At 29.9% G+C, this 26085-nt stretch overlaps 1 protein-coding gene across 1 annotated transcript; it reads right to left on the bottom strand.

Moving 5' to 3' along the window:
• Window positions 1-2: 2 nt before the first annotated feature.
• Window positions 3-26031, bottom strand: LOC144853537 (rho guanine nucleotide exchange factor 28-like). Its single transcript, XM_078711232.1, has 27 exons — window positions 26013-26031; window positions 25614-25715; window positions 25161-25243; window positions 24576-24654; window positions 24070-24328; window positions 22612-22730; window positions 17529-17587; window positions 16562-16652; window positions 16223-16259; window positions 15366-15419; window positions 13753-13952; window positions 13322-13374; window positions 13024-13141; window positions 12587-12666; window positions 11164-11217; window positions 9554-9608; window positions 9120-9184; window positions 7084-7145; window positions 6430-6477; window positions 4926-5046; window positions 4147-4198; window positions 3019-3071; window positions 2419-2592; window positions 1863-1988; window positions 1232-1349; window positions 446-495; window positions 3-134 (listed from the first exon to the last, which is right to left on the bottom strand). The coding sequence occupies exons 1-27, from the start codon at window positions 26029-26031 to the stop codon at window positions 3-5; spliced, it is 2463 nt and encodes an 820-aa protein (XP_078567358.1).
• Between the last annotated feature and the right edge of the window lie 54 nt (window positions 26032-26085).

A 26085-nucleotide genomic window follows, 5' to 3' on the forward strand; every position in this document is an offset into this window, starting at 1 on the left:
CCCTAACCTACCTCAAATCGCTTGCCATTTTTCATGATGCCAAATGCCCTTCCTTCTACCTTATTGTATATATCCCACAGTTTCTTATTTTGCTCATAAAGACGTACTTCTTCATCCACTCTACTTAAAATATTCTATTATACATTTGAAATAAAATATAAATAATAAAATTACCTTAGTTAGTAGCCTACAATTTTAAAATCAATAAAATACTGGTGGTTCAGAGTTCATAGTTCACTGTGACAATGCACTGTATTTGCAGCGTTAATTCTTTGTTAAATTTTGTTATTATTATTCGTTTATTCAATAAATATTCTCAATTGAATACAGTACATAAAGCTCTAAAAAACAAATAAAAACAACTATAGTTTCCATTAACTATGAAACCAACTACGGAAAAATGAAAAAAAAAATCAAATCAAACTAATGTCTATTGAAAGCATACCTTAACATATGCGGCTGCTTTTTGCAGAGGTTGGAAATCTGCTTTTGAGGCTGAGGAGTAAAACGGGAAAACATAAACAATGAATTGACGATAACACATACAAAAGGACTGTTAAACATTATTAAAAGCAAATTATCATGGAAAATGATAAAACTTGCAAGTAAAATCTGTAAAAATACGGTGGAAAAAAACATGATCATATTAAAAACCAATTATCATGGAATATTATAAAACTTGAAATGAAAAAATATGGTAGAAATGATCATATTTCATGTAAATGTAACGGTAGATTGCATTAGCTATCGTGGCATAAACTGATTAACATCTTGTGCACTCAACAACTGGAGAACAAAGGAGATGGTTCAACTGGACTAATAACAAGTCAATGTATTACTGTACACCTAAAGCTTCGTCTACACTATCAAACTTTATGTGACAAAAAAATGTGATGTGCCCATACAGTATATTGACATGATGATGTCATATCACTACCATATTTGGGCACATAACACTTTTTTTGTCACACTAGTTTGATAGTGTAGACAGAGCTGAAGTCAGTAAATACTTAGTTTACGTTAATAGGAAAATTGTATTTCCTTTAAAGCTTTGTTTGCACTAGGTTCAACAACGTAACACAAATAAATTAATGCGATGGATCATCCGAATAGTTACTTGTGATTGGCGAACTCACGCGCGTTGCAAGTACGCCCTTGCGTTACGTTGAAATGGTAACCAGCCATAAATCAAGCTATGAATGCCAATTATTTTTTAAAAAGGAGAACTAACCTTTAGTTTGTTTGCTAATTGCTTGTATTAACAATGGATACTTGGTAAGACGATGCATTGCACTCAAGATGCATTCTGGGACTGACCACCGCCGACACAATGCATTATTACTACATTTCTGTAAAAAAGGGCAATGTTTTTAGTCTATATAGAAAGATGATTTCTCTATCAATTAATTTTATATCTAATTCACACATACAGAAGTCTTTAAAAATGTTTCTGTGTTATATCAATGTAAAGCTCTATCTACACTATTAAACAATAAATGAATGAGTGATTTTTGTAGGCTTTAGCAGTAACACAGCAGGATCTGCACATATCTTTCTAATGACATGTTCACACTGCATTTAGATTAATGTAACAAACTAGTGTGTAAAAGCATCGATTATCTTGGGAGATATCCATGTAACAATTTGCTACATTTGTGTTGTACGTGTAAATTGGGTATTAAAGTGCGAATAAAAAAACTTTACAATATTTTGAAATGGACAAATCTAACTCCTAGTCATGATGCAACATGAATCATGATTCTAATTAAACTTAGTCTTAGTCTATCCAATCATGCCATCAAAAGTATGTTTATGTAATTAATATAAATCTTAAGTTAAAACCTGATTCACACTGGACTTACTTTGATAAATATTTGAAATTTGCGATCTGTTTTAAGTAAGTCCTTGTACGTTTTCACAGCCTCTTTTTGTCGACTGCAAAAGTAAGAATATGCCTGTACCATCTTCTCACCAGATTCACCATCAAACTAAAAAAAATGTCAAAATATATATTTAATAGTCATTTGTATAATTATGTTTATTTACTAATTATGACATAACTATACAAACTTGCCAACAAATTAACTAAACAAATTCAATACAAAATTTCAAACTTATTAGAGCATCATTTATCAAACCCTCTTGCTATACTTTTAGTATCACATAACTATTATAATAAAGCACTGAGGACCCAACTATTCTTTTTCCTGGATTGGTTTACTATTTATAATATATTGTCTCCCAGCTTTTGGTTAAATGTAACCTTTTATTTTGTCGTTTTTATAAATGAAATCATTATTTTTTTATTATTTCTTTTCTGGTGGAAGTGAAAGTCTTTATTTGATTAAAACTACAAAATGGCCAATAACTTTATTTTTGTTCATGTTCATGAAAATATATCTTTATTAATAAATGTACCTGATTGACAAGGACATCTCCTATACAATCTACAACATTTGAATCAGACTGTCTCTCCTTTAGTCGACTGTGAAAAGATGATGCTATCTCTACAAGTTCATTCAAACTTGGGAAGATCTTGTTGATTGCTTCACGCTCCATGTGCAGCTCATGTTGCATCCCGTAACTAAAGATCTGAAAAGAATTATATTTACAAATTAGCAAAATCAACACAGTACATTAAAACTGAAATGAAAATATTCCTCTACTCATAAAAATCCATTATTTGTATACTAAATATAATACCAACATAGTTCATTTTTGTGTGACATTAATTAATTAATTGCATTTGGAAAAGGAAAACTTATTTAGAAAAGACATCAGTGTGAATTTCAACAAATACACACTGAATTTAAGAATTCAACATAAATTGAAATCTTTAGAAATCTAAGGGAATATAATAAAATAGTTTGATCTTGTTTGAAATTACATTTTCACTAATGTATACGACAGTAGTATCTAGCACGAACATGTAATAATCAAATAAACATACACATCTAAAATCAATCATCCTAACATGAATGTTATCAAACTTGCCTACACTAAAATAAACATTCTTACCTTCTGCATTATCTTTAACGTTCTTAAATGATGTTTTTCCGTTTGAATAAGCTCTGAAAAAATTTGAAACAAATAATATATGAAGACGTATATTCTGCAAAAATAATTACAAATTAAAAACTTGATTGCACATTAGAGACTATTAGTATTCAAAGTTTAGTAAAACACAAGTTTTTATTCTTATTTTAACGCACCTTGAGCATTCTTGAGTGGTATGTGCGCTATATAAATCTATATTAATATTATTATAAATAAAACAGACAAAGTTCTTTCCTATTAATATTATGTACAAATAAACTTCTTCAGTAATATGGACAGATTACAGTTTTTTTATACAGATTTTTCAATGTGTATAATATATGTTGGAAGTTTCTTTTAAGTTTTATTGACACAAAACTCTAGGATACTGCCAGGCAATGCGTTGGTGTAAACATATAACCATAATCTCAACAAATTTGCAAGTGTGATTTTGGAACGCGCTGTAAATCATTGTATTATTCTTCCATGGTAGATTGAATGAAAAAGTCAGATTTGCTTAAATCAGTGGCACCTAAAAAGGAACCGAGTAATACAATTGTCCCTGGGGATACTTCTTCATGCTTGTAAGTGATTTGTTTTTAATCTCTTGAAAGGTTTTAATCTATTCTATATTGAAGATTCTAATTGAAGATAAATCACTTTTAAGATAAAATACTTGTTACATGTATTTATGTAGATTAAATTAATATACAAAAGATGCACTGTCTCTTTCACTGCCTCTTATAGTTATTTAACAAAATATAACAAACAAAACAGGTTGTCTTGAGCTCTAAAGATGCACTGTCTCTTTCACTGCCTCTTATATTCATTTATTTATTTACAGTGCATATTTCACATCCCTTTATTATCATAGAACATGATTCAATATGAATGTGATGTCAATCAATGCTAGTTAATATTATATTATTTAGTAAATTTAACACCAACTTTTTTACGACATTATTTTAGTGTTGCCAGTTACACGTAAAGAATCAGAATTGCTGAATTCCAAGAATGCTGTATTAAAAAAAACTAGGTTCTAAACCAATAAATAATTTATAATCGGTTTGCTAATTAATTAGTAACAGTTTTGAAAAATGTTTTATTTACCAAATATGTGGTCCTGTCTTTTAATATCCCTGGTATTCATTTTCTTAAGAGACTGCAAGAAGAAAGAAATATTAAAAATATATATTCAGGTATACTTTAAACAATTCATAAAAATATATGAAAAACAAGTATCCAAAAGGTACAGGTACAGTTTGAATTTTCCTCAACAGTCCATTGTAAGCACTGTAGGTATTTGACTAGGCTATATTCTATTTGTTAGCCCAATGTACATGGCCATAAAACATTGTCTATGTGCTTATCTTGTGTTTATTTCCATCTTAGAAAGGAGACAGATAGGCTAGCCTGAAATCATGTTAAATACTAGAAATTGTACTAAGCTAATACTAAGTACCAAGAAAACTTCAAAATGTCAGATAATAATATTACATGTTGACATTAATTAAAATCAAAATAAATTGTCATTTACACACTGAAATTATTTCTACTCAAACAAAAAAAACAAATTATGAAATGGAACAGTAAAACAATAGTTGATAAAGGTCAGTGTGTGACATGTGTGACTACAGTATCGAGTCTGTCTATATGTTTATATGTTTTTTTTTACAATGTATAACACAATATGTTTAATTGTAAATGTCAAAATATATAATCTAAATTAGATTTTGTAGATTAATTAAAAATATTCACATCACCTAGCCCAACCCCGGAGATTGCACACACCAGTGCTCAACAACTGCATTCTGTATGGTGTGCACCTCGGTGTGGAGTTTTTTTAACAACATCTGTTATTACTTCTAATTAATAAAATTTAAATATACCTTTTTGTCCATTGTTGCACTCCATGATTCTGGTTCAGGGCCTTTCATAGCAATGTCTTCATCATAATCATACTGTACATCATCCAGTGATTCAATAGATGCTGAATGGGTACTGTTTAAGCTATATCGAGAAAAATCATAATTATCGTCATCACTATCAACAATCGCTGTCCCTCTCCTTAAAATATGAGGAGATGAATGTAGGGGGTGTCTTAATGATGACACAGACATATTTTCTCAAGTTTTTGACTTATAAAAAAATGTATGATCTTAAGAATAAAATGGTCAATGCACTTGTATAATATCCCAGGTTGTATTAGACGATTGTCAGTATCCGGCTTGTTACAAAATCATGCTAGACAACGTGATCCATTAATAAGCATCTTTCACATGCAAACGGCAGTATCTAAACAAACGTCGCTATATGTCAAACTACTTTCTCTTATCTATCAGAAATGAGCAACCTTTACTCAATCTTCGACAATCACATAATGAATTCTAGTATATACAGAAATCTGTGTAAAGTCCGCCTACTGGAATAGTAATTCAAATTTAATGGTAGCTATTAAAGCAAGTACTTGTGTTTCAGGTGTTTTACAAGGTTGTGAAAGCAAAACATTCAACTTAGACAATTACCAGCTAAAATCCTATGTACTTGATAATATTCGTATTATCACCAGTATTATAATGGATTGGCATATATATCAAAAGGAGGTTAGGCCAGGTTTGATATTATTTAAATGTAATACCTGCCTGAGTTTAAGGTTAAAGATACAGAAAAAAACACTAAATTATACCAATCAATGTAATCTAGATTAGAGGGAAGTACATTTACATATAGAACATAAGACTACAGATTAAGAGCAAATATATCATTATAATTTATATGAATATTTCGTTAATAAATATGAACCTAATCTAGAAAAGAAAAACTCTTAATGATTTTGTCATCAATGTGTTTAGATTGTGTTTAATGAACCACATAATTTCCTCCACCCAGAATGTTTTACCACCATCATTGATTGTATGTTTGTTTGTCCCATATATTTCCTCCACTCAGAATGTTATAACACCATCATTCATTGATTGTCTGTCTTTCTGACAAGATGTGTTTTTTACTACATGGATGGCACATGTTTGCACAGGTTATCGTCGGTTCACGATTCGTCTTTTTTTAGATTTGGCAGAGGTTACAACTCTCAAATCTTTGATTGCTCTTGTTATTATTTATTTCAGTAAACATTGTAAATAAATTACTTTGTTGCAATCTCACAGCAGGACAAATAAAACGTATATAAATAGATGCAATAAAAAAAATGCTAAAAGGTCTTTGGACTGGATAAACATTGGGAGAAAACAATGAATGCAGACTCTTGAGAGGAGTTGATCCCAGTCACTCACCTACCAGAAAACTGTGCATAAATTATAGTATTTTTAGTAAACGGTAGGTGTGATAAAAACAATACAGAGGTTGCCCAAACTGTCTATTAACATAAAAACTTACCTTGGATTTATCAATGTTATATCAGCATCAGTTGTGTCTTCCATTCGTCTAAAATAAAACAAAGCAGAAAAATTAAAGATATATTGTCCCCCTAAAAAAATATTTTTTAAAATTTTTTTGTTGAATATGTTATTTTAATGTCACATAATAGTTATTCACTCTCACAAAAAATTGGGTCTGAAAAAAATTTATTTACCTGAGAAAAATGTAATTTAAAGCAAAAAATGGTCAAATTGTCTGGAAGACAATGAGTTTTTGGGTAATTTAACTGTTTATTTTGTCTTTTTATAGGTGAAATAATTTTTTTCCCCCGTTTTTTTTCTTATGGAAGTGAACAACTTCATTAAAACTGCAAAATGGCCTATTCAAAGTCCGATTTTAAAAATCTTTATTTTTCATGATTTTGGGGGACAATACATCTTTAAACAGAACTACAGTAAAACCTCTCTTTTCAACTTCTCCTCTTAACATATGTGTATTTATCATGATGTTTATTTATCATGACGTTATAAATTTGGCTCATTAAAATAAGAATTCATAAATTTGGGGTTGATAATTGAGTGTTTCTGGGGATTAATTTAAATATTGTTTTATTATTATATTATTTTTGAGTAACTAAATTTGGTGTAATTATAAGAATAACGGTATACATACGATGCAATGAAACTTGTCCTGTGGAAGGCTTTAACATCCGGTGAACTATTATTCACATTAATCTAAACAAAACATTGTTATACAATTAGTTGAGCTAGATAAAAAACATGACAATAAGTAATACTTGGCTGTATGCTGAAATAAACAATACATTTTAATATTGTAAATGTAAAGCTCTGTCTAAACTACCAAAATTGTGTCCAAATATGGCAGTGATATTCCCAAATATGGTAGTGATATGACATCATCATGTCCATATCACACTTTTTTGATTTGATATTTTTTGATAGTGTAGACAGAGCTTTAGACGTTGCCACTTTTCTAATCTGTACTTTTATAGGAAAAATTGGTTTTTAATTGGAAAGAGACAATTCTAATGAATTTAATAAAAACTGAAAATCCTCAGCAACAATTTAAAAAATAAATGTGAAATGGTTAAAAAAAATGAGAAAATATGCAAGATTTAAACAATGTACAGTCTAATATTAAGCATAAATTGGGATCGTTGGAGATAAAACAAAATGTTAAAACCAAAGACATACACTCTATCAACATTTTGCTGATTTACAACCTTTTTCACTAAAGTGCACATTTTGCTTTTTTCAGGAAAAGCTGGAGATAATTTCTTGGAATGATATTTGCAAGTCAAGTCAATGACTGGCAAAAGAAAGTAGCTAAGTCGTGGAAAAACTACAGCAGCAGCATAAATTGTTGTTATAATGGAGCATGTAAACGTGTGGCTTAATTACTAGACGTTGATGTAGCACGTTGCAAGAGCTTTATCAACCACGTTCATAAATCAAATCAATCAATTAATCGCTATGCAATAAAAAAAATGCAATTTCAGTAGCCAACTACGACTAATGTACATAAAGAAACAATGTAAACATTACAGGTCAGGTCAAGTATAATATATAGTTATGAACAAAATTGGAGTTGAATGCTTTACCATTTCATGATGTAGTACACAACAAGTAACATATCTTTTTTTATTAACCAATAATGATAATTAGTTTATGACAATAAATATGTATATATCACTTATAAGGCGTTTCTCTCTGGTTCTGTGTTTTACATTTATGAAAAGCATCTGCTTATTTATTTTAAATATAAACTGAAATCTAGCCATTTTAGTGCTTGTTTTAATAACACTTCCACACTGTACATTTCCACTTCCAATTGAAGTAGGCAACATACAGTAGAACTCAGATACTTAAAAAAAAAACATAGATCAGTGAAACTAATTTGGTAGCTTGTAGCAACATAAGATAAATTACTACTCTATAAATTAATAGAATTAAATTATGCTGACCTGGGAATACCGATGACCTTTCAACCCAGACCTCTGCACTACACCCATTGCATAAAGAATGGATGTTTTATTTTCATTAAAATCCATGAAATACGTACAAAATTTACTAAAAATAAGAATTTATCTGGCTAATACTCTAACCAGAGACACTATCTGCCATGTAACTATTCAAGGAAATGCAAATGTACAAGTTTCAGTTTCAGTAATAACTTAGGCAAACTGTTTCATTTACTAATTAACCTTTAACCTTATTTTCTTAAATTGGACATTGTAAGGAATATGTTGAATAAATTATTTCTCTAGTGTGTGGAAAGTGGCAGTTAATTTGTGTATGAAATTCACTTTAGATTTTGTTTACCATTTATTGTCTATGAAGTGGAAATAAATAAATGACTAATATATAAATGTAGATATACAATAAGGTTTTGATTATAATGTAATAGAAAATTAGTGACGTTGATAAAATATAGATCCCAAAATAAATGTTATGAGATTGTCGATAAGATTAGATAAATACAGTAGTGTTCTTGTGAAACAAATGACAGGAAATATATCATTTGTTAAATAAATTTAAATTGAATTGTTTTGATGGTCCCTAATGATCAGTTTTGGATGGACCATCCTCATAAAATATAGCTAAAATATTTTTTTTTAAATAGATGGTTTTAAAAATACCATATCGACATAAATATAATTCAGCTTAAAATACTAAAATTTCACTTACCATTCCCAAAGTGGAAGGCAGCATAGATTTGGGTCTTTCACGTACAGAGTGACTAGGATGAAGGGCTATAAGAAATCATTTAAATGTTTATAAAATTACATGGTTAGATACTGTATTGATGTAGGCACTGGTTTAAGAAAATCAATTAAAAGATTCAGTATTGTAATATTACTTATAGGATTTTTATGGTTCCATAATTCATGACAAAACTTCACAATTGTATGGCAAATTTTGGTTACTCTTAAAAATATCAAAATCAATTGATCTGCAATAATAAAAATGGTATGTAAAGCTTACTGTATTCCTATTATTATAATTTAATTAATCTGCAATTACCAAAAGAAGTCTGTATAATACAAGCCTAAGTATTCCTGTTACTTTTAAAGTCAAGAGAGGGAGACAAATAATTGGTCAAGGTTTATAAGCTAGAATACCTGAAGGTTTTGTTGAAACTGTTCGCTCCTTGAAGCTGGTCGTTGACCTCTGAATCTATTACAAAATAAGAATATTGATTGATAAATTAAATAAATATAAATAATATGTAATAAAACACAAATATTTATTTTATGAAAATTGAATAATAAAGTCAGAAGTTTGCTTGTTTTAACTTTTGAATAATTAACTATTAAATCTATTTAAAAAAAATCTCATAAAATAATGATAAATGATTTGCTTATAGAAATTGATTATAATCAAGCCAAGGGTTTGCTTGATGACTTTTGAATCAATATTATATATTTAAAAAAACTATTTTAAAATAAAATTTTCCTTTTGAGTAAGAAATTAATTATTCAATAAATCTAAAAGAACTCTCTTTTCTTTTTGTTTTGTCTTTTTCTTTGTATTAAATATGACAGAAATAAATAAATATCTTTCAATATCTCTTATTCCAATCAAAATATACCATCATTATACAATCAATAAACTCTTTAAAGCTTTTTTCTTACCTGGGCATCATATTAGCCATATAAACTATTAAATTATGATTGATTTAGTTTAGCAGTTGGTGCTTATACCAGGATGGTCAAAATAATAAATACTGTATTAATAATACTCATTGTTAATTTAATTAGTAATGACATAGAGCAGCTGATATTTCTTGAAAAATAATGGTGTTCCAGTTTATATACATTAACATTTTAACAAATAATAATTTATTTAGACACTGAAATAAATAGTTAAATGATATTATTAAAATTCTAAATAAAAAATGATGTTATTTTTGCTTGCCAAAGCTGCTCATAATGCATTTGCTAATAATATAGATAAATGATGAATTCATTATTAAATGCGTGTGCAAAAATAAGGTATAGAAACAAAAAGAAGGTACACAAATGGTTGTTAGATCTTGTACTACAGTGTCGACCAATTAAGAGTAATTAAAAAAAAAGAAATAAAATAACAGTTTGGCTGGTGCAATGATACAACATAGCAATACATCTATTGAAGTCCTTACATTTTGTAATCCATGCTATACTGTATAAACATTACAAATTCGCCTCTTTTCCACTAAGTGAATCATAAGTGTTAGCTTATTATTTTTCTCTTTCAAATCCCTTTCTAAGAAAAATGCTAGTTTTTCACTTGAGTAAAATTAGTAGTTCAAATAAAAACATTGTGCAACCAATCATAACTCAGGAAATGACACGTGTTTGAGCTCTCATGCAAAACAGAGCAGGAAATCGCAGCTATTTGTTCTTGTAGTCAAAAGGGTAGCAAGATTTTTTGTAAAAACATTGGATTTGGTCTAAATTCACTTAGTGGGAAATAGGCTTCAGACTGCATGCAGCGCAGTGCAAACTTGCTGGAGCTTGTTATCAACTATTAGCCAACTGTACAGTATACAGTTGGCTATGCATGGATCACAAAATGGCAGATATTACAACAACAGACATACTATATGCTATTTCTGTAACAAATGTAAATTAACTTAAAAAAAGAAAAAAATGATGAAAAAAGAAAATTGTTCGATGTGACTTTAAAGCAAAAATTTCAAGTTTTGTTAGACGGCTTCTGCTCATAAATTGAGAAAAATATGTATCACCTCTGAAATTGTAGGTTTGACGAGCGAGTGACCAAAGTATCGCAGGATCATATTCTGGAAAAAAGAGCTAATGAGCTGACTAAAAGTGTAGTGATGGCAGAAGCAATGTTGATAGTAGGGTAAAGAGATTGATGGCTGTGGCAATATCGGTAAATGAACCAACAACCTCACTAAAATGTAATGAGATTGATGGCTTTGGCAATATTGGCAAAAGAAAAGAAAATCAAGTAAAAGCTCATAGTTTGAGAGTTTACTAATACTTAGTATTTGTTCAGATTGCACCGTCCCTACCTAAACCTTTAAGTAGATTTAGAAAGTATAGATTAATCCATCTTTTAACTGAGGATCTAGTAGTTGAATGTGATTGAAATTTGTAAAAAGTTGCATATTTTCAATGACAGTTATGCTCTGTGAATTCATGCTGGCTATATTTCGTTAAACAGGTTAAAATCTAGACTAGATTTGAAATCATCATGACAAGTTTGGGTTGTTCGTGCATATGTTGAAAAATGAATGCAGAAAAATATTATGATTTGATCGACAAAATGTCACATGAATTCACTCATCCATAATAAGTTAACAAAATCATCCTGAGGTTGTACACAAATTCGACATGCATGTCGTTATTTTGCATTTGAAGTTCATGAAAATGAATAGAATTGAAAGGTGTGAAGAACAGGGAAAACGGTCTTTGTACATTCCTTGTGTGTGTGTGGTATGATTGATTTAGCACCATCCACTTTTAAACGTGCATGCACGCGTCACTTCTTGTGCCACATGCCATTTTTACTTTATAGAATGTTCACTCTTGATATGATTTATAATTTTATTCAGTTTCCTACACATCTATATTTAAAGTCAGTCTTCTGACAATTTGATGTTCACAAGATTTACAGATGCAACAAAAATCAAGAAAAGAAAGAAGAATAGCAAAAGAAAACAAAAATCATCACAATCTGCAATATCAAAATTGGATAACCAATTAGATAATATATTTTCATTTAGGATTTGCTATCTTGTGCGGAATTAAATTCTAATTAGGTAAAACACTGGGGCATGAGCCTGTTCTAAATATTACAACATTTTGTAACGTGGCAAATAAAATTATATTTAAATGTTGTTTTGAGTATTGATAATAATGAATGCTGGTTGGCAAGAGGATATGGATGTGGGCTTTCATGTGAATTATAATATTATATAGAAACTACAAACATCATTTAGTAAAATGTAATTAAAAATCTATATTAATATTTACATTCTATTATTAATCTCTTTGTCAAAACAAACCTAAATGTATTATTTTCAAACAATCTTTGATTAATCAACAAACATTTTTTTAAATTAAAAAACAATGCAAAATGCAATTAATAAAATATAATCAACATAATAATAGTATATATAAAAAAACAAAGATAATGATTACCTGTTTTGGATGCCTGGAAGGCTTTGTACAGGAAACAACATTATCTTTACATGAACTATTATGTACAATCACTTGACAGACTGTAAAAAGAACAACACATTTATACAATGAAAATAAAAACAGTGCAAGATGTAACTAGCTTACACAATAAATAAAAATAGGTGGATGTCAAGTATACAATGAATGAATGTTTATAAGTTGGATCATGGCGATTTCCTCCTCCATGTTTGGACAATGGAGAATTGTTGAAAGATGGAAAGAAAAAAATCAAACTGCCTCCATAATATGTTTCCTACAATTGGGAAACATATTTAGGGACCACAGCAAACTTATGACGTCAGAGCCATGCAGCGTCAACCCTCTAACTTAACATAAACACATCTAGTGTGTAACTAAATACAGGGTGTTAATACAATAAGGAATGCAATAATGCTTACTTGAACATTGCAAGGCATCTTTGTTGGTCACAGACTTTTCACATTGATGACACTTTTTGTTATTGGAGAATACAACTCCTACAAATTGATGCTTTGCACGGTTTTCCTCACGTTCTTTCTGCAAGTAAAACCAAAACATAGATAAAATAAATGGACATTTTAGGTACAAAGGGGAGTTTAAAAAGTACCAATCAAGTATCGATATGAAAGAGCATGTTGGCCATTTACCTACATAGAAAATGTTTAAATACTTATAGCCAGACAGTGCAACCACCAGTACCTGAATAGTTAAACTTACCTTTTCTTTTTTCGTTTTTTGTTTCAGAAAACTGAACTTTCTCATTGGATTACCTTGAAATAAAATAACATAGGACATACTATTACTGTTGTTCTGGTTTGTAATACAGAAAGAAACCAGAGGGCGAGATTTTGAGTCATTTATTATTGTGGTCAAGTTTATGAGATTCTTATAACAAAAACTGTGGCTTCTCTAGGCTGTATACATTACTCTACGTTTTTATAAAAATCCAAAATTACATTCCTATAAAAGTTTCCATTTTTTAAAATTATTCTTTTTTTGGGTTATCCTCAGTTCAGTCAGTTAATATTGTTTTCTTGTACCTTAAATTTGTCTGTTCCTAAAGTGGAATGAACTGAAATAAAATGAAATGTAAATGAAATGAGATGCACAGCTGCCTGTCCCATATGGGTGAAAAAGGTGATACATACGATGTTTAGGTTGGTTGTCTCTCTTAATAATATCTGTCCGTTCTTCTTCATCTTGGAAGTTACGGGGGTCACCTAAAAATTCTGTCAATGACATACGTGCTTGTTTTCTTCTCCGTGATTTGAGGAATTCATTGTACTCAGGATCTCCTTCCAGTTCATCTGATTCCATTGGAACCTCTTCTGATGTTATTTTACTTATCCTATAAATTGATAAAATAAATGTAAAAGTAAGAATATTGTATTTTGGCTGACATGACGGGAACCTTCCACTAAAACTTGGTCGAATGTCACGAACAACAATGTCAATTAGTCTTACATTCCCCATAATGATGGAAGAAACTAAGCCAGAACTGTTTAAAGCATGTTGGTCGATCTTAACATTGACAAAGGGCTTCTCTCGTCTATTGCCCACCTTGACCAGATAAAAGGCATGGGCCAATACGTCTGAGGTAGATACTAGATGCAGGGACTGCAATAAGAGTCAGCAGTGCTGATTTCAAATGCCTAATGGGACCCCAGCAGCTCCATTTATACAGCACCCGATATTCCCAGATGGTCTCCCATCCAAGTTCTAACCGGGCCCAACGTTGCTTAACTTCAGTGATCTGATCTGATGTGGCAAGGCCATATGAAGTGAGAATGTTTTAAATACTAGTATTAAGAAGCTAATGTTATGAATCTAAAAATAGATTCATGTAATAATAAGATTGTGTCTGGTGTAACATTAAAGGTAAGAATGTTTAGTAATATTAAGATCAACTATTTGTAAGTAAAAAAACTGACATAATTGTATATTATTGTGTTCATACTGAATTAGAGATTTAGTTTAGATGAATTTTAGTAATGTTGAAGTAATGGTTTAATGTATTGTTCAAGAAGTATTGAAATAAATCAAGGCATTAATGAAATTGATAATTAATATTAAGAGGATGACTGTGTCCAGGTAAGCCACCTGACTCATAAGACAACAAACTTAATTCAACCCAATTTCCTGTAACACATTACTAAATTATTAAATACTTACAAATAAATGACAAAACAATGTAAATGACATAAACAGCATGCATTGTATTAGTTCTTAAGTGTACAATATTACAAGCTTTGTTACTTAGTTGAGTGATAACAAAGTATTCTTGATTTTAAATTTTTACAATTAGAAATAAAAATCTCAACAAGAATGTTCATATGGAATGTTAATTGAATAAATTACTTACTGATGCAGTTATTATTCCATATAATTATATATAAATCAAAAATATATGTAATTGAATAGTAATATATCATTATATCACATTAATTGTTAGTAGGTGACATGCAAATAAAAAGAAACATAACAAAAGCTTTTGAAACAAAGCCAGTGCATAACAAAGTAAAAGTGAGATGACCACTGAAAAGAGTTTGATAACATGAATAAATGCTTTGTTAATTCTGTTTTTGCTAAACCATTTTAAATGACCATTTAAAACAAACCCTGTAATATAGCTAGAAATATGGACACTCAAACCACCCTTCCTTGAGTAAAGGGACTAGGCTAGTTGAAGGTGGCCTTGCATAACATTACTGGATTCATTGGTTTAACAAAACAAAAATAACTAACACATTTTAAAACTTACTGGTGATCAGCGATTGTCTTGGGCTTAGGGTGTGATGTGGAATGAGCTTTGGGCCTGTAAAAACGAGATAAGTTAGCCACTGCATACTCACTGCCAAAATGGACAACGTGAGTGAGGGGAACCAGGATAAAGAGTGGCAGATATAAATCAGAAAAAGAATGAATGTATGCAAGAAAGATAGACAAAGGAACTGTTTAGCAAATAAAATGTTTGTAAAAATGGAAAATGATAAACTGTTTGATGATTAAAATTGTATAAGAATGAATAGCAAGAAGCTTAAATTCAGAAAGAAATTAAAAACATTATAAATGAAAAGAATACCAAAATGAAATATATTTCTTACTGCCATGTAATAAAATATTACAAAATTAATTTTAAAAATGTGTGCATGTGAAAAATGCAAAGTGTTGATTGTTGCAGTGCCTGGGATCTAATCAATGAAAACTTAAATTTGAAACAGAGACAAGAATCAAATCAATATTTTCAAATTTTTAAGAAAAGAAGATTTAAAAAAATGTTTCCATTTGATTCTTACTGACTCATTGTGAAAATTACACAAAGTGAACTTTAGTATTTGTGGCTAAACTTCGATGGTCCAGGGATATGTAAAATAAATTATTGTTATTATTATAAATTTTACATCTTCCTGGATGGTCATTAGTATGTGTGTGGCCATGCATGACCATCAAAGAATAAAACGTGATTCTGCCACCTGTATTGGTGGAATGTGAACGCATTGCTTATTGTGTGTCCGAGTGCTCATTGCAAATTAACATTTTAAATTGTGAATAAGTAAAAAGCATAAAACATGAACAGTGTAAATAACAATGAAATAAAAGTAATAACAAATCACTTACATTGTTGGTTCAAACATAGATACGCTTCGATTTTGACCTAGTTAAAAAAAGAAAAAAAAAAGAGATCAACAAAGTGTTGTGCAACATTTCCAGAATTGAAAACATTTCACATACCATATTTATTTATTTATACTTATTATAATCTTTATTATCGATCTCTCCACAACATACACAAAGGTGATGAATTGACAGTTTTCAAAAAATTATTATGTTTAAAAGAGTAGAAATAATTTGGACTTTGTCTCAAATTTTCAATCTTTTATTGGCATGTCATATAAGTCTATACTATAACATAAAAAGATGGCATATTCATTTTGAGTTGATAAAATAGATACATACGTTTTTCTCTGTCTTTGTTTGAGCGCAAACGAACCTTAGGTACACTTTCCAAGGGGCCTAGGTTCACCATGTCTATACTCTCATCAACAGCCTGGTGAAATAGTTAATAAAAACATTAGAATTATCAATTATTACAATTATGTATATCAAAGTTGTTTTAGTCAATTTTGTTGTAAAAGCTAATGCATTATTATATATTCATAGTCACTGTATAAGGCCTAGTCTACACTATCAAACTTTATGTGACAAAAAAGTGTGATGTACACAAATGTGGTAGTGATATGCCAAATATGGTAGTGATATGACATCATCATGTCCATATATGGGCACATCACATTTTTTTTGTCACATAAATTTGATAATGTAGACAAAGCTTAAAGATGTAATAAGGTTTGCAACTTGTTTTTAAGAGTCACCTTTGACCTACACATTCAGCTATCAACAACCATCTTACGACATTAGATACGCCCCCTACTGTTTGCAACAATTATACCGGTTTTATTTTACTGTGTTTCTATTCAATTATTTGCTGACTTCATGGTTGAGAAGTACTCAATATTTGTGATTGTTTGTGTTGCTAAGAAACAAGTTCTTATCAAGCACTACTTTAAGTACAATTTTAAGGTCAACATCTGAGCATCAAAATAACTTGCTCTACTTTCAGACACTGTTGGTGGTTTCTTGAATATAAAGCCTCGATCGCACTAGATTTGAAGTTTGTCTGCTAAATTGAATAAGAAAAGTCTAAATCCGAACATTTACCGACCACTGCCTGACCACTAGCAAATCAATCATAGTTTTTAACACCTGGTCTAATTTTGGTAAAACCATGGTAAATCGAATTGTATTATCCAAGTGCGAATGGTCAAATTTACCGATGACATTGGGTTAGTTACGTCGGCTAAATTGTCCAGTGTGAACAAGGCTTTAGATGCTTTATAGTAAGTTTTATACTTGGACAACTTACAAGTTGGCTGCCTATTGATGATGATCTGGAATCACACACCATCTCTTCTTTCTGGGAATCTGAAGTAGAAAATTATATAAATTAATTATATTAATTAATATAAGTCAATTGTTACATTATAATAATAGAATACATTAAACAATATGAGCTAACATGCCTTCCAGATATCACTCCACAAACAGTATACAGAAGATGCCTCTAAAATGTCCCATAAATAGCAACTAGATATACTACAGTACTGTACTTGCTACAGTATGCAAAGGTGTTAACATGACCTTACATTAGCACTATTTATCATTGAGCTGTACATGTTTAATACTTTTGATGCTTATCTACTATAATTATTCCTATTTTGAAGGTAAGCAGAAGAAATGTAAATCTTTAGCCTTAAATCCTGCCTCAGAGGGCATGTTTCTGCTGAAAAAAATACCACAAAATCATCATCTACGCCTTTGGCGTTTATAAGATCTTACCCAATATCAATCTCCATCAAATGAAAATAAATTACTGTATACTTAATGCTCAGGATTGATAGCAGACACTATGCTGAAATATCATCTACTACAATAACATTTATATAACAACACAAATATTTTGTAATTTATTGTACTCATAACATTTTCCATAATTAAAAAAGGCATAGACCTGTGAAAAATGTATATATAATGCACAAAATAAAATAATGAAGAGAAAAATATCTGAAATAACATATATAATGGTTCCTTTTCATCAAGCTGACTAATAAGAAGGGATTCTTAATGTAATCATAAATTAAGCTTGCGTCATGTTTCATTGCGTGTCATAAAATTCAACAATCCATCCCAATTTATTTGATCAAACGTCGTCATCTTGTGATTTCCTAAATCTATGTCTGCACACACGCTAACTAGTGTTGACGTAATGCATATGGGATGTGATACATACAATTTAACAACTAATATTTAATGGTTACATATAATTAATTAGTTGTAAATCTATTATCATAATACTACATAACTACATTATATAATTATATAAAATAATAGCAAGGAAATAATTTTGTAATTATAAATGTCATATTGACTAATAATGTATTTTTTTTCATTACAAAAAGCATAATTATTTGATATTTATATTAGATATCAAAAGTGGCCTTTTATTCAAACCTTCTAACCTGAGAAATGCATATTTGTTGGCAATTACCATATTAAAATTCTTTCAAATGTGCCTAAAGCAAATTCAGAGTAACTTAAAATGAAAATCTTGATAAAAGGTTAAGGGTATCTAATAAACTTTTGAACTTACAGTTATTATGTATAGAAATATAAATGGCAACATTTAATAGCACTAATCTACTGTTTTATATAATGAAATACGCATTTATTTTACAATTTTTTTAAATGTTAATAATTTTCATTAATTTCAGCCTTATTCATGTTTTGAACACTTGAATTCATATTTTAACTGTGCGAGATATGTTTATAACTTTAACTACTCGACTGACATTAACTTTAAACATCTATATGACAGGACATTAGTGGATGTATGATAAATAAATAACCCTTAATCATGTGCCAGTAAATGCAAGTCACAATTAATATCATTATATTTTCTCACCCTTCAAAATATACACGGCAAATATATTGTTAATAAATTGACTGAGGAAGAGGAATTGATATAATGAAATTGAATTATAAATGTAATAATGATTATAATACAAGGTAAATATATTAATTATTTAATTGATTTAATACAAAGTGTTTCAAGAATTTTGTTTAATATTGTTTGTATGTCACACTATACTTCCTTGGTATAGGCTCTCAGGAAAGGCTTAATTAAATCATACCTTTACTTTGACCTGGTCTTCTCTCTCTATAATATTATCAAATACATCAATAATCTTATAATTATACTCACAGACATGTAGTGTTTTGCCAATTCATACTTATTGACATAAAAGGTTGAAGGTTGATATATTATCATTCAAGAATCCTATATTTATTTCACATTCATGATACCCTTTTGTTTTCAAAACCATGTTATGTATAGAATAGTCCGTCAAAAACAGATTTCAAATAGTATTTCATAATTTGTTTTAACTGTCAAATGGGGGAGAGCGCACGTCCCAAGCGCAACCTCCCTCTATAGACAATGCTACGTTAGACTCTTTGGAAATCATCACGATCATGAAAGATCAGGGGATCCTGAATTTATAAGCCAGGAGTCATCCTATAAGTTATTAATTAGTAATTTAAGTGACCCTCATAACCCAAATGTTTAGGGTGGGGTGTCAGACATGGCCCCTGATTCTCCCTCCCTTTGTAAATGAATCACATCATAGATCATAGTGTCCTCTAAAAAAAGAAAACATCTAATAAGGGATTTAGTAAACATTGATAGGATAAGGAAGAGCATCCCTTTAGCTGTTAAACACACCCTTAGGCCCCTTCAAATAACATCAGGCTTTACAGTTTTAAACAAGAGGAAGAAATAATCAAAGTTAAGTAGGTGAATCAGCCTACAGTTTCACCCACTTAAATGGCCTAAGGATGAGGTTGTCAGGCAAAATGTGTCAGAAGCAGTGGTCCAACCTAAAAACATACAGTTTCACCCACTTAAATGGCATAAGGATGAGGTTGTCAGGCAAAATGTGTCAGAACCAGTGGTCCAACCTAAAAACATACAGTTTCACCCACTTAAATGGCCTAAGGATAAGGTTGTCAGGCAAAATGTGTCAGAAGCAGTGGTCCAACCTAAAAACATACAGTTTCACCCACTTAAATGGCCTAAGGATGAGGTTGTCAGGCAAAATGTGTCAGAACCAGTGGTCCAACCTAAAAACATACAGTTTCACCCACTTAAATGGCCTAAGGATAAGGTTGTCAGGCAAAATGTGTCAGAAGCAGTGGTCCAACCTAAACACATTACAAGCTTCATTTATATGTGATTAATATCACATCATATTCTATTTAATTTTGGTGTAAATAATTTAGTACAAGCCATTACCTACTGTAATGATCCATTAACATATGACTACGTATCATAGTCAGTATGTACAAAGAAGAACAGTGAATTTATTCTGTGTGTACAACAACCAAAAATAAATAATAATTTTAAAATAACATGTGTAATGTCAACCTAAAATATCTTGTCTAAGCATTGGGGGTCAGTATGATTGTATGAACAAAGTAGTCTCATGAGGTTGGCACTATATAAAAAATAATGCATGGCTTAAGGGAGGTAGCCATGCTAAAGATATCCTAGATACTGTTACTCAGAGCCGAGCTAATTAGTGATCAGAATAAAGAGACTTGACTCTCAAAGAGTGTATATTCTGTTTATGTTATTTATATTATTAGACAATCATAGGATAACAACATTCTGGTGCTATTTCTTAAAATAACTATTTTTTATCTACATATTCTATTTAAAACTGAAAGAACATAAAATAATATTAATCTTGCTATCAAAAACAAGATGACAGTTTTTGAGTAATTTAAAAAGATACAAAATCCATTATAAAGATATAATATTTATAGTCAACGAAAAATGACATATATTATAGTTAATATAATGCACCAAAGACTGATTTATACTTCAAAATGTGATTACTGCAGTTTTTAAAATAAATTCTCTTACTAAGCTGCATAAGATTCATTATAAACAATATTTATCAATACTAAATATGAATGGGAAATAAGCAACAAAAGTGAAATCAAATTGCATTATAAATTTATTTTTACTAATTCCACTAAGATAATTGGCAACAACTTGCTGATGTAATAATACTATACATTTGTATTAACTATTTTGATTCAATATTTGCAGTGTTTTCATTAATCAATTATTATTTTGTTTAATTTAAATTGATGTATATTAGCAATTTCTTTTTTTTTAAAATCTAATATTTACATTGATTAATTATCATCATTATTATATTTATTTAAATGTACATCACACATTTATCATTAGTAATTACTGATCTAAAAGAATTTCAATAATTATAAAAAATAGCAATGATATTATAATTAAAAAGAATAATATTGTAGTGACTTCAAATTAAACTTTTGTATTGTTTAAAAGAATTGTTTATATGCATTTTCCCGAATATTTAATTAGTTTATTTCAACATTTATAAGAGATATTTTTGTATATTTTATCATGTTAACAATTGTTGGTCTGTTGATTGTCTGCAGATTCACTAAATTTTTTCATAGATTATTTTCAACATTCACCACTTAATTGTGATTCTGCATCGAGGGAGCAATTGTCTAACATTTAACTAAAACAATGCGACTCAATAACATAAATAAACCTGAAAAAAAAAAGGACTAAAGTACATATGGTGTGGGTAGTACACCACATATGAAAATGAAAGATTCTAAAATATATCGTTAATTAGGCAACTTCCTTCATTAACACATTAATTAAATCTATCTTTCAAATTGCCATTTTATGCCATCCTAGTTAATTAGGTTCTTGTAATTTTGACATAATCCAATGTATATTTCAGTTTCATTTTGTACAAGAGTTTAAGACATTATTTTTTGGCAAATATTTCCAAATCTTGTGCCAAATAATGTTAAATGTGTTGCTTTTAACAGTGTTATGTGATATGTTGATTTTATTTTATTAGGATGTAACTGTTTCTCTTAATTATCATCAAATATTCATACTAAATTTTTTCGGTAAATAAAAAAACTTAATTTTAATTGAGTTAGCTTGCTCAAACCCAAACCCAAAATTCCCAGAAACTAGAGACATTTTAATCGTTCACCATCTTTTCTGTTTTATTATACACGTTACAAATGCTTTCAATAGTTAAAGGTAAACTTTTGTGGCTTGGCCAAATGGTTTAAAAGTTTATATACTTTAAACACCATTGTTTTAGAGAACAAACAAAATCTATTTTCTAAATGTTTAACTGTATCATTTTGATAATTAAAATGTTAGAATGGTATGAGTGCAATTATTTCAGTTCATGTCTACCTAAATAATTAAATGTAATGTATATATAAACTTAGTAATAACTTTTCCCAACATTGAACTTCATAAATTATTTAAACAAAAGAATTTCTAACGAATCAGATATAAAGTGTCTTACTTATCTGTGTTTGTCCGTTTGATTGCGAATGTAAAGATTTTGAAGAAGGTGTCCTGTCATTTGCATCCTGGAACTCATCGTCACTCAGTTGTCCATCTGCTAGGTGACCCAGACTTTTACTATCAATATAAAAGTTTGATGTGTGAACAGGGATTATCTTCCTTGCAAAAATATTACGCATTAAAATAGGCATCTTGATTATTGTGTGAACACAAGTTTACATAATTCTGAATGCAAGTAGATTTAACACACAGCAGCACAGTTTAGCATCCATTGCATAAATGAGCATAAATATTCCTTTTGACAACAAATGTCAAATCAATATATACACAAACAAATTTTCATTTTTTTGCCCATCATACACAGAGAAAGCAAGGCTGAATATCTACAGAAAAAAGCCTCATACACCTTTTCCTTTTACAGTTATCATATTTTAAGTAAGACTTCAATCATTTTCCGGACACATATATTTTTTTTAAGTCGTCTGCAAGCTCAGTAAAGTATCTCCATTGATAATCCAAACAAGTATATGCTTCCAACAAACTGTTTTCTTTCACACTAATAAAAAAGTTAGTGAAAAGAACTTTTGATAGGTCAGACTATTTTAATCTGACAGCAGCGATTCTTCCAATGCTATAGCACTTGTGTATGTCTGGAGGAAACAGATTTGAGTGTGCTTAGGAAATATGACATAAAACTTACAAAGAAGCTCAAACTTCATCACCATACTACAAAATCTAATTAGTATTACAACTTTCATAAATTATTATTTTGTGATTTTATAAACTACAGTGGGCGCTATGTAAACGTAGAGAGGAAGATAGTCATATATATAGTCATTTGTGTATTAAAACAAAGGAAGTTATAACTTAACATATTAATATTAATTACTCTACAGTGATTATGATTATGAATTAGATTTAATGGGATTATGTTGGAATATTCAATTGCCTATACATAAAATATGCTAATTTATTTATTTTAATACAGTAGGTATTGCTTGAATATCTAATTTAGTATCATCATTTAGAATTACAAATAGAACATTCAAGGTAAATGGCAGTGTGCATAGATAGCCTTGGGCTATGATATCTAAACTCAATTACACTCCCATATATAATCAATGATATATATTTTATTCGTACATATTTTTAATGATTTATTGTATGTAAAGGGTGTGATAGGAAGTTATCCATATTCTGAACATCTATAATATCAAAATGTTAAGTGCAATGACAATATTAATTTGTTTTTTATAAGGATGAGTTGACAAATCTTTGAATTTAAGATTTGAATAGTTATAATGCAACCATTACAGTAATGCTTCACATTATATTTCCAATCATACACCGTTCTGCACACTCAATTTCTCCAAAATATGATTCATCCAAGAACAATATCAACGAGAATGCACCAAATTTCCTCCACCCCCTCCCTGGTTACGTGAAAAAAACTTACCTTCTTGAAACTAATACTTCATTGTGTCGTTGATTACGATTGGAAGATCTACCAGGTTTAAATGAAGGCTTAATATATTGATCTTCTTCTCCGGAGCTCAATGATGACTTGCGATGCGCACTTGGCTCACTGATAGACCGGTTTATGTCATTCCTATTGCTTTCTGTTTGTTCTGTGCATCCCTCAGATTCAGCCGATTCATCTTCATCTTCCTCGTTAAATGAGGCAATGGCCCTCAAGGAGACAGCTGGTTTCATAACTTGAATTCAAAGTTTTAAAATTTGATTTTGTTTAAATATTAGTATTAGAGATCTAATACCTAGATTTTTATGAGAATATCTAGAAATCTATTTTAAGATTGGTTTGTTTCTTAGATGGCTAAAAATAGCTATATTAATGTCACATAAACTATTATAAATGATACCTAGACTTTCATGAGATAATATTTGGTAGCATATCTATAAATAAAACTAGAGTATACATAAAACATAAAGAAAAAAACCAACCTGAGTTTGATTGTCCATCTTTGTCTACCAAAGATGGACAAGAACAGCTAAATCTTGACAAATTCTCCCTCCTTGATGCCTAATGAAGAAAAATAGATTTTATGATCGTTTTGATGTCTTTAATACAGGAAATGATGATGAATGAGCTCTGTGGTTAGATTGACTATTAAAATATGAAGGTGTGGAGTGGAATAGCTTGAGTGTGGAGTGGAATAGCTTGAGTGTGGAGTTGAATAGCTTGAGTGTGGAGTTGAATAGCTTAAGTGTGGAGTTGAATAGCTTGAGTGTGGAGTGGAATAGCTTGAGTGTGGTCATTAAATGTGGTCATTGAGTGTGGACATTGAGTGTGGTCATTTAACTTCCCAACTAAAATTCCTAGGTTCAAATCCTGTATGAATAATAGGCGAGTATCTGCGGCTGCTTTAACAAAAACCCTGAAGGTTTTGCCCAAGATAATCCATTCCTTCAGCTTGACATTTTACATGACACGCAATTTAAGAAGCGAGTAAAGGAGAAATGTGAGAAGGAAGAGGAAAGAAGAGATATGAGAAGAGGTTGAAGTGTTCTGTTGTCATGAATCCTTACCTGACCCATTATTTCTTGTCTGTTACTATCCTGAAAATCCTGTACTTGACTGGTAATCTGTTGTAGTTTCTGCATACTGGCTTCTGTAAATAATAAATGATAATTGTAATAGCAAATGACAACAAAAGTCTCAAATAGATGATAGACCGAGCAATGTCACAATAAAGAATGAAAAGAAAACAATGATGATGAAAATGAAGAGAAAACAATGATGATGAAAATGAAGAGAAAACAATGAAAATAAAAATGAAGAGAAAACAATGAAAATAAAAATGAAGAGAATGATAACAATCAATGATAACGAACATGACAATTTTACCAAATAGAATAAATAAAATGGCATGATAATAGTGATGGATTAATTGGTGCCATGTTTGCCTTACTCTGACATAATTGTATACTAAGTACAATGACATGGAAGGGCATATTTAAAATGACAGACAAACTGCTTACGTAGTACATTATTTGATAGATTTTGTGTTGGTGTTCTATCTAAACATTCAACAAACTCTTCATCATCTTCTTCCTCATCTTCTTCTTGATGACTTCCATATCCTAAGAAAAAATGTTTAAAGCCATGTTTAAAAACTCTTTTTTTAAGAGAGTTAAATTACAGATTTACAGATTATCATTGCGTTTTATCTTTATTCTGCAATTGTACTGAAACTTATTAGAGTTTAGACACAGAGGTATAACGGAGCTAACTGACACACAAGCATTCATTGCAGATGAAACTTATGATTCAGAACAGTTTAAGCGTGCATAGAATAGAGTTAATACTAGTGCGTATAAACATAGCTTAACTTGAAGTAGAATGAATGAAATTGATATTAGACCAGCAAAGGATCTTACTGTTACAAAATGTACCCATTTTGTGCGCCTGCTAATTTAATATTTACCTATTATATCAACTGTAATTTATTAC

This window comes from Antedon bifida, chromosome 10 (genome assembly GCF_963402885.1).
Source record: "Antedon bifida chromosome 10, ecAntBifi1.1, whole genome shotgun sequence".
Classification (NCBI taxonomy): Eukaryota; Metazoa; Echinodermata; class Crinoidea; order Comatulida; family Antedonidae; genus Antedon; species Antedon bifida.